This window comes from Paroedura picta, chromosome 2, assembly GCF_049243985.1.
Source record: "Paroedura picta isolate Pp20150507F chromosome 2, Ppicta_v3.0, whole genome shotgun sequence".
Lineage (NCBI taxonomy): Eukaryota > Metazoa > Chordata > Lepidosauria > Squamata > Gekkonidae > Paroedura > Paroedura picta.
The window spans coordinates 29,216,133-29,231,123 of record NC_135370.1 but is presented as its reverse complement, the minus strand read 5'-3'; the positions used below and the strand labels follow the sequence as shown (position 1 = coordinate 29,231,123).

Sequence of the window (14,991 nt, the reverse complement as noted above, 5' to 3'; positions counted from 1 at the left end):
GGGAGTCGATCGGGCGGTCGGGGTTGGGGGGGAGGGGGAGGCGCAGGAGAGCTACGCATGTCCGGAAGTCGGGACATGCGTGGTCTGGCTGTGTTGGGTGGGCGGGGATAGGGTGGGGGAACGGAGAGATGCATGCGCGGGACGGCGCGCATGCGTGGATCAGTCTGGTGGTGTTGTTCCAGGCTTGCGGGTGGCGCGGCCTGGGAGCGGCGGCCGAGCGGTTCGGACTCGGCGTGGGAGAACGCAGCGGGCGGCGACGCGGCAAGTAGGGGCGCGTCGGAGGGGGGGGAAAGGATCATGTGGGGGGTGTAGGGTGTTGTTTGGGAAGCGCGGCGGAGTTGGGGCGGCTTGTTGGGGGGTGGGTGTTGGCGCGGGCAGCGACAGAGGCGGTGTGGGGCGTGGGGATGGGGCTGGATGGGGAGGGTGGTAAGCTTAGGGGCGTAGTGGCGGTGGGTGGCTTGCCTGGGTCGGTGGGGGAGGTGGTGGGGTTCCGGAGGCCGGCGGCGTTGGCACGTTCATCGGGGGAAGGGCGAGCGGGAGCCGTGGGCTTGCTGTGCGGCTCCGGGCGGAAGTTGGGAGGGTGTGCGGCTGAAAAGGAGCAGGGACGCCGCATCGAGGCGCAGTCCACGACGGGCAAGCAGGCAATGGTGAGGTGCGCTTCGCGCGCCTCGCCATTGCCTACTTGGGCCAGGAGTGACAGTCGGAGGGGCGAATCAGGAGCCGCGAAGCGGCTCCTGATTCGCCCTGCCGAGTTTTTATCACGGACAGCACCCGCCCTAACTCCTCCCAACTTGCCCTTAGGCTTTTATTTTTAACCGCGGAGCGGTTTACAGATATGGTCATGTCAACCTGCCCTACCAAATGACCCCTGCTGGGTCTGGGAGGGATGGGAAGGGGAGGCATGTACACAGCTATGCTTCCCAGTCATATTCTGCAAAACCGTACAACTTCTGGGGTTTCTCTAAGCTTGAAGAATGTTTCAGGGCTTTTCTCTTTAAAAGATTGAGAAAGGCTGGTTTAGAAGTCTGTCATTGTTTCACTTCTCTTCTTGTTTAGTTTGCTGACAAAGTGGAGTTCCCTCCACTTTTTCTATATTTAATTTTATATCCTTGGTACACATTTTATTTTCGATACACATTTGTAGAGAAGGTGCATAATTAATAAGAAAGATCTCCAACATTTTCTAAACATTAAAGATGTATTTTTCTGATGGTAAAAACTTGATCTTACCTTCCCAGCCCAGTAATAAACAAGGAGACACACATAAAATATGCCCTTCAAAGTCTTTTGAAGTTAGTGGCCTTTCAAAGGCTACTCTCTTTTGAATTTGTACTGAAAGAGAGACCCAGCCCCAGCCATTACCATTTTGAGTTCATCCCTCTTCTGTCTGGACCAGGGGTAGTCAACCTGTGGTCCTCCATATGTTCATGGACTACAATTCCCAGGAGCCCCTGCCAGCAAATGAACAACTGATGATCAAGGAAGGTCACCAGCGGGTCATTATCTCCTACCGGCTTACCTTCCTTTCAGGTTTCTGATTAGTGTTCATCCTTCCTCAATTCTGTTTCTAGGGAATGTCATGGCTATGGCTTGCAGGTCCTGTTCCAACCTAATCTCCAGGGTTTTCCCAACACTCACAAGAAGATTTTCTCTCTGTTGAACTGCCACTACCACTTGATCATTGTAGGAACTGCCCAACTCCCAGACTCTCTTCTAAGTTATCTGTGTCTCCCATTACTCAGTGCCTGATTTCCACAGGGAGAGTTTACTTCCTTGTGCACAACTAGGAGAGTAGCCACTTGCAAACTGACTGCCCTCCCCCTTCCTCCTGGTGCTCCTTTTAAAATAGCATGTCCAAGATGATGGAGGTCCGAGAACCATTACCAAGATCAAAAGCTATAAAGCATTTATTACAAAGAAAGTGTTTACAAGTATATTTTTAGGACAGCAACAGATTGAGCAAGGGATTCAAAAGAAAAAGTAAAATGCAATTCCTCTGTTCCTCCCTGTATACATACCCCATAAGAAATTAACTATAAGGCAGGCTCCTTAGTTTAGGAAGTTCCCAGATGTTTACTGGAGATCCATTACCTTCAGGTCCCCCTTAGGCCAGAACATGGCAATTGCTGCTTCCCACAGACCTCAGTTAAGAGTTAGGGCTGCTTTGATGGAATCAGCACAAAAGAGGTCTTTCTGCTTGCTCTCAGGAGTTTTATTATCTTTTGTTTTCCCACCCACCAACCAGGTCAGGCTGGGTCAAAGAAACTTTCCCTGAACTCTCCAGAAGTTTCTTCCTTATGTCCTCCTAGTACTTAATACCTCTAAATATCTGACACCTGCTGGAGGTGGGGGGAGCTTGACCACCACATTGCCTCTTGCTAGACCTATATGCATGTCTCAAAAGGGTGGCTTTGGCTTAAGGTTGTCTGCTTGGAGAGAAAAACTTCTCAGAACTACTGTAGAAGGTTTTACTCCATTCAGATATCCATCCAAACATACATTTATTCACAGTGATCGTCCTTATCTGGTCTTCCTCTTGCCCTCAAGGGCAAGTTTAGCTTATATGTTCTTGCCCTCAAGAGGAAGTGACTCTGCAGTGACAAGCAGTGACTCTGACTGTTCCTTATTTGTAGAACAAGTTCCTAGTTCACCACAATGGATTGTATCTTAACACCCATACAGGTAAGGGCAGCACATTCTGTCAATACAAAGGCGATTCTGTGGTGGCAGGATGTGGCCCATTCCTAGCTTGCTTTTTATGCTATTCCCCATCCTATTACAGTCCTTACAACATGTCATATTATTATTTATAGGGAAAAGGTGGATTCTTTGATTTTGGTATCCTCGTGTAATGTTTCCTACCTTGAAACGGCTCAAAAGGTCATATCGGGTGAACAATTCATGCATCATGAATTTCAGGCTGTGCCCTCCGCTTGCTTCATTGAGGGCAAACACGTCAAATGACCATTTATCAACATCCTGTAGAGATGAGCAAAGGAGAAAGCAGATCATTAAGAACTTTCATAGCTTTCTTCTTTGGTGTTTTTTTTGTGGGGTGGGGTTGCTGTCAAGTCTTCAAGGCAAGAGATGTTCAGAAGTGGCTTGCCATTGCCCACCTCTCTGTAGCAACCCTGAACTTCCGTGATGGTCTCCCATCCAAATATTGACTAGGACCAACCCTGCTTAGCTACCAAGACCTGAAGAGAGTGAACTAGCCTGGGTTATCCGGATCATTATGACAAGCTAATACATTGATTGACTGATTGATTGATTGATTGATTGATTTATACCCCTCCCCTCCCGACATAGTCTTCCCGGGACAGCTAACATCAAGATAAAAGTATAAAATACAATTGCCATAAAAAACCCCTTGAATGAATCCCCAGTAAAATACCAAAATGATCTAAAATTTCCATCAGATGGCGGATCCCCATTCCTCCCCTACACCAATCAGTGGATCACCTATCCTAACTACATCCGTGCTCCGGTACAATCAAACAGATCAGCTGTTAGGTGGGACCTCCAGGTCATAGATTATTCCCCAGGACGGCTCTTCTTTCGTAGCCTCAACCAAAAGCCTGGCCCTGCGGAACATCGATAGCTCCCACCATGGCCCGTAGCCCTCCCAGGAGCTCATTCCATCAGGCTGGGGTCAGGGCTGAAAAAGCCCTGGCCCTGGTCGAGGCCAGGCGAATGTCCCGGGGTTCCAGGACAACTAGCAGATTCGTACCGGGGGGGGGGGGGGGATTGGCAGACAAGTGATCTCACACATTATATATATGTTCAGGTTAATAAAATAAGAAGCTCTTGCTTTCAGAACTGGACCCTCTATGTTTTAGCAAAGCCAATATCCATACAGAAAATAATCTGATGATATTAACACCGACAGAGACACAAGGACTTACCCTACCAGAGTGATTCTGTTGAAGGATTTCCATATAGTAACTTTCTTGTTTCCCCTTCCATTGCAGTCTCAAATGTCCTAGATTGGTCCCCTGACCCCTAACAGACCCCTGCCGAAAAGCTCCAGCAGATTCAAGTCAAATATTGTAAACAATTCTTGAACTGATCTCACCTTAAAAGTTGATATCACTTCTGCTGGATAGGCCAAACCAACCATGTTAGAAGTTCTTCGATACATTCTAGAAGAGAAGAAATCTAAGTAAAAAGGTCCCTGAAAACGAGTGGTGAAGGGATCCTTGAAAGCATATCAATTTACATGGGTGGCCAAACTGGAAGTTTTTAAGCAGAGGCTAGATAGTCATCTCAGAGATATGCTGATTTTATTAACTTGGGCAGATTGTGGGTGGGTGGGCAGGAAGGGATGTGCCAGTGTTTGTCTCTTGTGGCCCTTCCTTACATACCCACGGAATTGCTAATTGCTGCTGTGGGATGGTAGGCGAATTTCCTCCAGGCCAGGCTGGAATCTGGAGATTTTTGTTGGAGGGATCACTTGGGCATAAAATTGGGGTCACTGTGGCTGGGCAGTTAATTGTGAGTTCCTGTATTGTACCGGGGATGGACTAGATGATCCTGGAAGTCCCTTCCAACTCCATTAATCTATCTGAGAACAATGTTCTATAGCCGCCAAGGGGAGTATAAATTAGTAATAGAATAAAATGCTAGCTTAACAATGTCGCTCTTTCCTTAACATATTTTAAATTCTCTTGCATCTTTGCTTCATGTCATGTCAAGATCATGTCAAATATCCCGTTAAGAGAACGCTTTATTGAATGATGAATAACATGAGATGTAAAGGAAGAGACTCACTCTTTCTGTTGTTATTTAGAGACAATAAAAATGCATATCAAATTTTATAGCCAGATCTTCTTGAAGTTCATGGATGCTGGTTTACAGCAATTGGTTCAACCCTTTACCAGCTTTTGAATTCAAAGTTAGCGATCCGAAGTTCTTTAAAGCTCACTTTGTCAACCACTTTGATTTAGATGCGCGTTAATTCCCGGTCATATTATTAACAGGAGCCTCAATCACCTTTCTACAAATATCCCAGCTTGCACGGCATGCACGATACTTCGAAATTTGGGTTTTTCTTCTGGCCTCCTTTTTGTCATCCCCATTTTCCTCGTGAAGGTCGAAGCCAACCAATCCCGTACTTCCAGTGGGACCGAATCGGACTGGATATCCGAGAGTTCGTCCTCGGTGTCCAAGAGCCTCCTGCAAGCAAGTATAGAGCCGCACTTTTAAAACATATGAATGGAAAAATAGGTACCAAGTTAAATCACAGCTGTTCCACGTAATATTTCTGGTAAGGGCTTGGAGGAGGAGCATGTCTCATGGCTTAAGTGCCAATCAGCGCTTAACACCCACTCAGGACAGCTGTCCCGCCCCTGAGTACCTTATCCTCCAACCGGCTTTCCTGTCTGTCCAGCAACCCTGACCACCCCCTCTTCCTTCCACTTCCCTCCAAGGCTAAAACTTCCCCATACCTGTGAGCCAAAGGCCAATATATATATTGTTTAAATTTTGTGAAGAAGAATAGATCCTAGTGAAGGAGTTCACCAGCAAATACAAAGTTGGAAAAACAACCACTGATAACAACCACTGATGAAAATACCTTTGAAAATGGTTTAGATCTTGAGGCCGTTTTGGTTGTTCTATGACAATGAAAAGAAGAGATAAGACATTTCTATCTATATTTATTGATAAATTGTTTAAATGTTTATTATAGCCTAGGCTAGATTCTTTCTTCTGTTATCATACTCATTTCGAACCGTCCTCTTTTCGTGGTGTGTTCATTGGTCAAACGCAACACCCAAAGACAAATTTGATGCATCCGTTCGATCATATTTTAAAAAGCTGACGCTACTTTTGCAATTATGAGCAAGTTAATCCAATAAAAGATTATCCCCTTCCTTTACAGTCATGCTAGTAAACACGGATCAGATCATTCTTAAGCAAAACAAACAGGAAGCTCTATTTGCAGTGGAAAAGAACTGCTTAGTTATTGCAGAATTCTTAGCTGTGTTTTTGGCAATGGAAGTTACTCTTTTTCTCATTTTGCTACTGAAGTGTTGCCTCTCCTCCCCTGAAAGATGCAGTTTGTTTTTGCCTTGAGACAAAATTTGATGCTCAGAACATGAATACATCTGATTTTTATATCAACAACAAATTTCTTCTGTCCTCCCGGGGTGTTTTCTCTTTTCCTGCTGTCAGGCCAGGGGCACGTTGAAAGACTGAATGTTCATACCACGGTTTCCAAATTAATGCTTTCCCCTCTGCATTTCTGTCTTCTGTCTTTGACAGTTGTTATTTTGCCCAGACAGGGGGGCTTCCTCGACAGTGATGAACACTCACAGAAAATCAAGGAAACAGATTTTTCAAAACCACCTTTTTAAAAATGTAGTTTCCTCATCATTCTTCAGTTGTCTTTAGGGTCCTCTTTGTCTTCATAATGAATTCAGGAGCTGCTCTTGAGACCTCGGCGGTAATTCAGTGGAAGAGAACCTTATTCCTGCCTGGATTAATTTCCTGGAAATTCAGTTACTTCAGCCCACATTTCGTGGCCTCCATGGTTACCCATGGGATAACAACAAAATGTTTGCCTCACTCTCAACCTTTCTTCTGGCCCATAGCAGAATGGGGACACCTTTAAAGTTTAGCCAATAGTCAAGTATGTCAGTTATTTTACCCAACCATGAGAAAAAGCTCACCCAACCGTGAGAATAAGGGAGAACCAAGTATACCACTGTCAGTTCCTTGGAGAGAAGACTAGATAAAAATGTACCAGATGTGTATATGAAATGCCGTCAGCTTGTTTCCAACAGCCACCTTGTGAATTAATGTCCTCCACAATGGCCATTCTCAGATCTTGAAAATTGAGGGTTGTGGCTTGAGTCAATCCATGTTATGTTGGATCTTCTTCTTTTCCTGCTGCCTTCAATTTTTCCTAGTATTATTGTCTTTTCTTATTACTCTTCTCAAAATGCGACCAAAGTACGAGAGCCTCAGTTTAGTCATTTTAATTTTTAGGGAGAGTTCAGAGTTCCCTAATATCCTATAGATATTATTCTACGATGCAATGGACATTATTTAGATGGCCTTAGGTCATCTCTGGACACATTCCATACCATGAGAAAGCCTAGTTTGCCCTTGGCCATCTGCCCCAATCTTCCTGAATGGCCTGTCCTCAAAAGTAAAGCTCCAAAAGCAGCCATTTTACTAGAACATATTAAGGCACAGTTCGCATCCAGCCTACCAAGTAGCAGATAATCCAATTCTCACTAGGGAATTTCCAAGGACATCCTTTAATAGTCATTCTGATGGCCTTTTGGATGATAGTAGGTAAAGACTGCCATGCCGGCACAGATGCAATCATTCACTGCATCCAAGGGGACAGATTTAGCTCAGTTCAGTTCAAGAGTCTTTGTTTTGGCCATTGGCCAACAGAAAAGATAGAAGGGAGTGGGCAGCATAGAGATTTATTTCTCTATTACTGGAATGAGTGCAGAAGGCCACATACACAATGGCTTCATGTATACCTTGGAACAAGCTCAGGGATCAGACATAAGAGTGTCCTTTAATGAATTCTTAATATTTATTAAAACTTGGGTTTCTAACCAAAATACATAGTTATGTGGGTACACCAATCCTAAAATAATATTGTCAGATTACATTTCTGTTCTGGGTAAGGTCATTCACATAGGCCTATTTATGATACATTGTCCTTGTGTCCCTACTCCCTCCCTTGCCCCCCTGGAGGCAGGGTGTTCTGGGGTCAAGACACCATGCTGAAAGTTCCATGCTCAAAAGTGAGTTCTCAAATGCACAAACAGAGTTGCCAACTTTAGGTTGGGAAATTCCTGGAGATTTGGGGTGGAGGAAATGTAAGTTAGTTGCTGCAGGATAGCCAGGCCAGGGGTGGGGGGCATTGATATGGAGCCAAAATCCTGCTGAGGGAAGCTCTTTCTATTAAATCAGCGTTGCAGTAGGGCTGCCAACTGCAATCACTGCCCCCCCAAGACAAAGATCCCCCTGCCCCCCCATACACACACATTTGGTCCCTCACATTACATGGACACTAAGATGCTTCATTGGAACAAGTATGCTATATCTCATCTTCCAGGGGCACTATGCCCAGTAATAAGGCCCCCAGAGCCCTCATTATTTTGTACCCCAGCCCCCCCCCCCCCAGTCTTGGCAGTCCTAGAAGTTCCAAACGTGCAATTTAAAGCTGGAAACAACCCTTACCTGATGGCTCAATTTTCTTACAACAAAGTCCAGCCACTGGGGAAAATAATCAGGGCATATTGATTTTTCCACTAAAAGCTGTTACTTTCCAGACAAGTGGGAAACATATTTATTAAACACTTAATGGGGCCTATACACCTCAGGGTGCTAAGTTATCACTCCTATTGCTCTGCTAGATGGGAACTTTACACGTCGAACTCTTAAATTCAAGTCCTGTGGTATATTTTATGAGATTTTTCAGGGCATGAATTTCAGAGAGTCAAAGCTTCCTTCATCAGGTGAAGGTATCTGACAAGGGAAGGTTTGACTTTTGAAGCTCATAGTCTGAACATCTAATACCCAGTTGCCACGGGACTAGATTCTAGTTGATCGGCAGCAGAATCATCATGGCTGCCCTCTGAAACCTAAAACCCTTGTGATACAGGACCACACGTTTACCACAGATATCATCACAGCTTTGGAGGAATAGTCCTTCAGGTTCAATTTGATGGCAGTAAGATGATACCAAACCATAGATAATCTCCAGAGGACACCCTTGAAGTAAAGTTTTTTTTACTTAAAGAGGCCTACCAATTCAGAGTTGTTCATTTACGCCTGTTTTTTAAAAATATGATGATTACGTGAGTGAGCTAGACAGTTTCCAGCCTCTTGATACATATCCAGCTTCTGCCTGGACTGTGTTTCAAATCTTGGGCTAGATGGGCAATTTATTTTGATTTATTCTAGGCAACTGTTGCTTAGATTTAAATCTAGCCCTTTAAGTATTAAAATAATTTATCAGTTGGCTTGTTGGAAGCACAGCCCCGTGCAGGACTTTTGGGGATATTTGGATATTCCGGTCATTCCTGCCGCTGTTCACATTTCATACTTCAAAAGGGTACAATTAACACAGGTAGCACGTGAAGGCAAATGCCAGACGCTGGAGAATGTTGGCATTTAGTGATAACAAATGGGGACCTGTAAGAAACTGAAGGGGGAATTCCCTCTCTTTCATTCCTTCGGCACTATCTCCCCATCTAACACATGTCCTCCTCACTTCCTCTTTAGTTGCCCTGTGAAAAGTGGGTGCCTAACTGGCCAAAGAATCTTGTGTTAAAACTTTTAAAGTTGGTGGGAGCAAGTGGCAGTCACTTTGGGGACTTGGTTTTGCTTGTTACAGAAAAGAAAGTGTGTGTGTGTGTTTTCCTTAAACTAGCTGGCCTAGGGAAGAAAGAGGGAGAGCCAGCTTGGTGTAGTGGTTAAGAACAGTGGCTTCTAACCTGGCAAGTCAGATTTGATTTCCTGCTCCCCCACATGCAGCCATCTGGGTGACCTTGGGCTCATCACAGCCCTGATAGAGCTGTTCTGACTGAGCAGTCCTGTCAGAGCTCTTTCAACTCCACCCACTACACAGGATATCTGTTTTGGGGAGAGGAAGGCTAGGCTATAGTAAGCCACTCTGGCTGATTTCACACAGATGGAGAAGGCCAGGAGGGTGCCCATAGGGAAGTAGGGCTAATCCCCGCTTCCAATACATGTCACCACAAAGTCGGCCCCCTCCCTGGCCTGGTGCACCTTAGGCTACCGTTGCCCCACTTTAAGGGAACACGGAGATTTTCCAGCCATTTCCGCACAAAGTATCTGACCCTGGACAGCCTTCGAATGAAGGCGGCTTTTCAAGCCCCCTCCACATAACATCGCATGCATCCCGAAGCTGTCCAGTATCTGAGTTGAGTTTCGGCCATTTTTAAATCATGATTAGGGGAATTGGCAAAACTGCATTGACAACCTAAATCATGCGTACCATCAGTAAGCAACCAGTGAGCAACCAGATGCAAGCCCGTATGGAGGGGGAAAGACATGATAGTCTTTGCAGTGCTGTCTTGTCCTCGCAACCGCCCTCCTCTCTCCGTTTCCTGCTCCGAGTAATTTTTTTTTTAATGGCGTGGTCTGCGTTGCAGGGCGACCTCAAACCTACCTTGCCAAAGCCAGCTTGGTGTAGTGGTTATGAGTGCGGACTTCTAATCTGGTGAGCCAGGTTCGATTCTGCACTCGTCCACATGTAGCCAGCTGGGTGGCCTGGGGCTCGCCACAGCACTGATAAAGCTGTTCTGACCGAGCAGTAACATCAGGGCTCTCTCAGCCTCACCCACCTCACAGGGTGTCTGTTGTGGGAGAGGAAAGGGAAGGCTAATGTAAGCTGCTTTGAGACTCCTTCCGGTAGAGAAAAGTGACGTATAACAACCAACTCCTCTTCTTCTAAAATAAAATCTTCTTTAAAGTGTCCATGGGATCAGGCAGGCAAAATACAACCCCTTTTCTGTTTTCTGGAGTTGGGAAATGAGCTGGGAAAGAGGGGAGGGGTGATCGGGCAGCCTTCTCCTGATCATACAGGTCTGAGTGCTCTGCTTTTAAGCCAACAATTAACACAAAATGTCTTTTTGGGCTCCAGGGATCATGTTTAGCATCTCAGAAATGCACTCAGACAGAAATAAAGTGCAAAAGAACACAAATCCCAAAAAGGGATGCTGTATCGTTCCGGCATTTCTCCATAGCAACACAGCAGTTTTGATTTTTATTAAAATGCATATATGTTGTGGTATTACCACATAGCAATGCGGAAGTACCTATTTTTAAAATTAATGACGAGGCCTGGGGGGGGGGGGAGAGAAAGTTTCAGTCCATGAGAGAACTGCTGTGCTGTGATTGGTGGCTTCTTGTGATTGACAAGCCAAGGAGCAGTGGACTGAGTCCACTGCCAAAATTTGTGCCTCGCAGGGACACAAGAAGCAGTGGAGCATGAAGCTCTATTGCAATAAACTAGCAGCATCCCAGTGCTGCCACCACCATGCAAAATGGCCCTTAGAGACTCCTTCTGGTAGATAAAAGTGGCATATAAGAACCAACTCTTCTTCCTTTGTACTGATGGAAATGATTGTAAATGAAGTGTTGTAGTTGAGTCTTCTTCTTCAACATCAGGAAGATTTTTAGTAACGCGGCAGCAGTTAGGGGGAGCTGGAAATATTTCTAACCTTTTAAGACAAAGACAGAAAGAAAGGAGAGCTGCTGCAGCTTTGACTACAAATCACCTCTCAATTCAACAGTGAGATGAAAGAAGAGGCCTGCAGGCCAGAAGAACTGCATAATGGGTAGAACGAGGAGGGGGAGAGTCAGTTCTTGGGTATTTCATCACTTGGGCACTTCCTTGTGTGTGAAGAGTGAATGTTTTATCCTCATCCAGCTTATAAGAGGGAAGCCTCTGTCTCTTCTTCCAGCGGGTCTGATGGGGGGGTGGGCAGTCCTGAGCCTGCCTCAGCATTGTGCACAAAGGAGGCTTCCAGGAAGATGGGAATAGCTCCCCCCCCATCTCTTCCCCCCATATTCCCTGTTTGCTCACTGGCTCAGAGGGTCCAAAAGCAGCAGCGGTTCCTGCTGGCCCTTCCCTGACCACCTGCAGCGTCAGAAACCCTTGGTTTCTGCCATAATTGTCCAAGCGTCCATAACTGTCCATCTTGAAACACTGTGGAGTCTTATTTACAAGCCTGAAATCTTGACATGCAGCTGCATTGTGTGCGTATGCACAGACAATGCTCCTCCATTTGGGGGAGACTTAAACTCCCAATCTTAAACTCCCAATCTGTTGTTTTAAAAGATTTCAGATTTTTCTACAAACCCCCACATTTCTAGAAAGATCTCCTTTATGTCAGTGTCCCTAATCTGCAGTTTTAGATATCTGCAAAAGGGAAATCATGCTTCATGATTTGATATATAGATTTGCAAGATTTTTGAGAGGGTAAGTAAAAAAAAACCACGATGTTTATCTCACAAAGCTTATTTTTGACACAACTCTGACATACTTTTTATAATTTTCCAGATATACAAACAAAGTCTTCAATCCACTACCTAATTTGTTTATAAGATAGTTTATAAGATAGTTATAAGATAGTTACCTTTATGGACCTTTGATACTAATAGACCCAAATTATATGGCTTAAAATATAAAGAATTAATTGGGTCATTTATAAGATAGTTCCCTTTATGGACCTTTGATACTAATAGACCCAAATTATATGGCTTAAAATATAAAGAATTAGTTGGGTCATTTATAAGATAGTTCCCTTTATGGACCTTTGATACTAATAGACCCAAATTATATGGCTTAAAATACACAGTATAAGGCAGGGGTAGTCAAACTGCGGCCCTCCAGATGTCCGTGGACTACAATTCCCAGGAGCCCCTGCCAGCATTCGCTGGCAGGGGCTCCTGGGAATTGTAGTCCACGGACATCTGGAGGGCCGCAGTTTGACTACCCCTGGTATAAGGTATATAAAATATAAGAATTAGGTAATGGGTTGAAGACTTTGTTTGTACCTCTGGAAAGAAAACCAATTAAGAAATAAGTTTACTGAGGAAGTAAAACACGAAAACAAGGTTTTATACCTAGGAACTCGCTCTGAATAAAGCTTTTTGCCATCGCCAGCTTTTTGTTTTATCATTTAATGTCAGGAATAAGGATGACGTTCTGACATCATTTAAGGCACAGCTAGCGGTGAGATTTACTGGTAATGTCAGATTTGCTGGCATTTCCCCTGGCCTCCTTCAAATCGGAAGAATTACCACTAATCCTCGTTGGCGTTTACTACACTCGCCATGACATAATCACATTCGGAATTACCACAGCAAAATCTCTCTCTTTTACATAAGTGTCAAGCATCAACAGACTGGGTTTTTTTTTTTTTTTTATCCACCACTGCCCAGAACCAGCTGGGAAATTTTTCATTCAAATGTCTCCACTGCGTCCTTGAAAATACCTCATAGTTCTCTTAAGTGCAAATAGACCCAGTCTATTTCTCTCAAAAACAAAACCGGGAGAAGGGAAACTTTCCAAGTCGGTGTGAAATGACAGACGTTGGCCTTGAGCTAGAGTAAAAAGACTTACAGTGGTATGTAAAACAGAAATAGGAGCAAATTATTTGGAACAAACTCATACTGATCTTGGTTTAGTTTGTTTCCTGCAAAATGCTCAGGAATGTGGCAGGGCCAATTGGAACCTGCAGACTAACGGTTGAGCACCTGTTCAAACCAGGAAAGGTCAGATTTGTGCTATACTAAGACCCTCTTGTGGCGCAGAGTGGTAAGCGGCAGAAATGCTGTCTAAATCTGTCTGCCCATGAGGTTGGGAGTTCGATCCCAGCGGCCAGCTCGAAGTTGACTCAGCCTTCCATCCTTCCGAGGTCGGTAAAATGAGTACCCAGCTTGCTGGGGGGTGAAACGGTAATGACTGGGGAAGGCACTGGCAAGGCCACCCTATATTGAGTCTGCCATGAAAAGGCTGGAGGGCGTCACCCCAAGGGTCAGACATGACTCGGTGCTTGCACAGGGGATACCTTTACCTTTAAGAGCAAGTTTGCTAAATTGTTTATTCAGGAAAAACACGATCCTGCGTTGAGAAACCTGCTATTCTACAGTGAAGTCTGCGGGATTTACCAACTTTCCGCAGGGCCTGCAAGATGGAGCTCTTCCGCCAGGTTTTTGGTTGAGGCCGGGATCAGCAAATGACAGCCAACATCCCCCCCCCATTGAATTTAATAGGTTATATCTTCTCCCCATTCTCCCTGCCGCTCTGATAGCAGGGGGCGGGAATACTGGGTGTTTTTTCCGCCATGTTGAGTTGTTTTCAAAGTCTTTTAATGGGTATTTTAATGGGGACAAAGACTATTGTTACCTGCCATGAGCCTACGGGGAGTGGCGGGAAATAAATCCAACAACAACAACAACAACAACAACAACAACAATAATAATAATAATAATAATAATAATAATAATTATTATTATTATTATTATTATTTTATAAAAGCACACTTCACCTGGAGAAATACAGATACAGGAAAAGCAAAAAAGTAGTTCCTGAAAGTTAGAGCGGTCCTCAGAGGAACAGGCTTCCTCGGAAGGTGGTGGGTAGGTGACTGAAATGCTCATTTCAGCCCAAAGCAGCCAGCGCTGCGCCCAGGGGGGGAGGGGCAGGACCGGCACGCCAGTCAACCTGTCTAATCATCTATGCTCCTGGCCACTGCTACATCCACTGGCTGTGAATACCGCAATTTAATTATTCACTGAGCGAGGTACTGTTCATTGTCTTTGCCAGTTCTATTACGACACAATTCAGTTGCTCCCCTGAGTTTTAGTAGCATAGTTTGGGGATAAAAAGTTATTTTCCCTCCACCCCCAGTACTCCATGCACAATCTGATAGACCCCCTAATCGGAGCTGTTTCTTTCTCTTTCATTACAGAGCAAACAGGGAAGCCACTGCAGGTTGGAAGTGGAGTATTGGGGGGGGGGGGAAACCTTAGTATTTTTGGGGTTTGGGTAAACTGAGCCTGAAAAATACGGAAGTTTTCTGATATTCTCAAATCACAATAGCACTAGGGAAGGCTCCAGGTGGGTTTCCCAACCATATTCTGCATCGCTGTGCCACTTCTGGGGTTTCTTGAAGCCTGAAGAATGTTTCAGGGGGTTCTCGATGGTAAAAAGGTTGAGAAAGTCTGGACTAGGGAGCCCAATTTTATGGGTCCCCAAGAAGGGTGCCCATATCCTCCATTTTGTTTCAGTGGAGGGAAGGAAAAATGGAGGGGGAAATGGTGTTTAAAGGTTCACAGTCCCTTTTCCAGGCCACAGATGAACTCCAAAGGCGATTCAAGGGCTTGCAGTCTTTTTTCTGATGAAAACATTCTAAAATGTTTTGGTGGACCACTTATTTGGTACTTCTTGACTGTAAGCAGAGTCTGAGTCCACTTAAGATGTGG

General features: G+C 44.9%; 1 protein-coding gene across 3 annotated transcripts in view; it reads right to left on the bottom strand.

Moving 5' to 3' along the window:
- Positions 1 to 14,991, bottom strand: part of PDE1A (phosphodiesterase 1A) — a 198,924-nt gene that overhangs the window by 39,774 nt on the left and 144,159 nt on the right. For all 3 annotated transcript variants that reach the window (XM_077319537.1, XM_077319536.1, XM_077319539.1), the window contains exons 3-5: positions 4,993 to 5,175; positions 4,076 to 4,142; positions 2,863 to 2,979 (exon numbers count right to left, since the gene is read on the bottom strand). In XM_077319537.1, the coding sequence (XP_077175652.1) occupies positions 2,863 to 2,979; positions 4,076 to 4,142; positions 4,993 to 5,175 (367 nt within the window). The remainder of the gene's footprint in view (positions 1 to 2,862; positions 2,980 to 4,075; positions 4,143 to 4,992; positions 5,176 to 14,991) is intronic.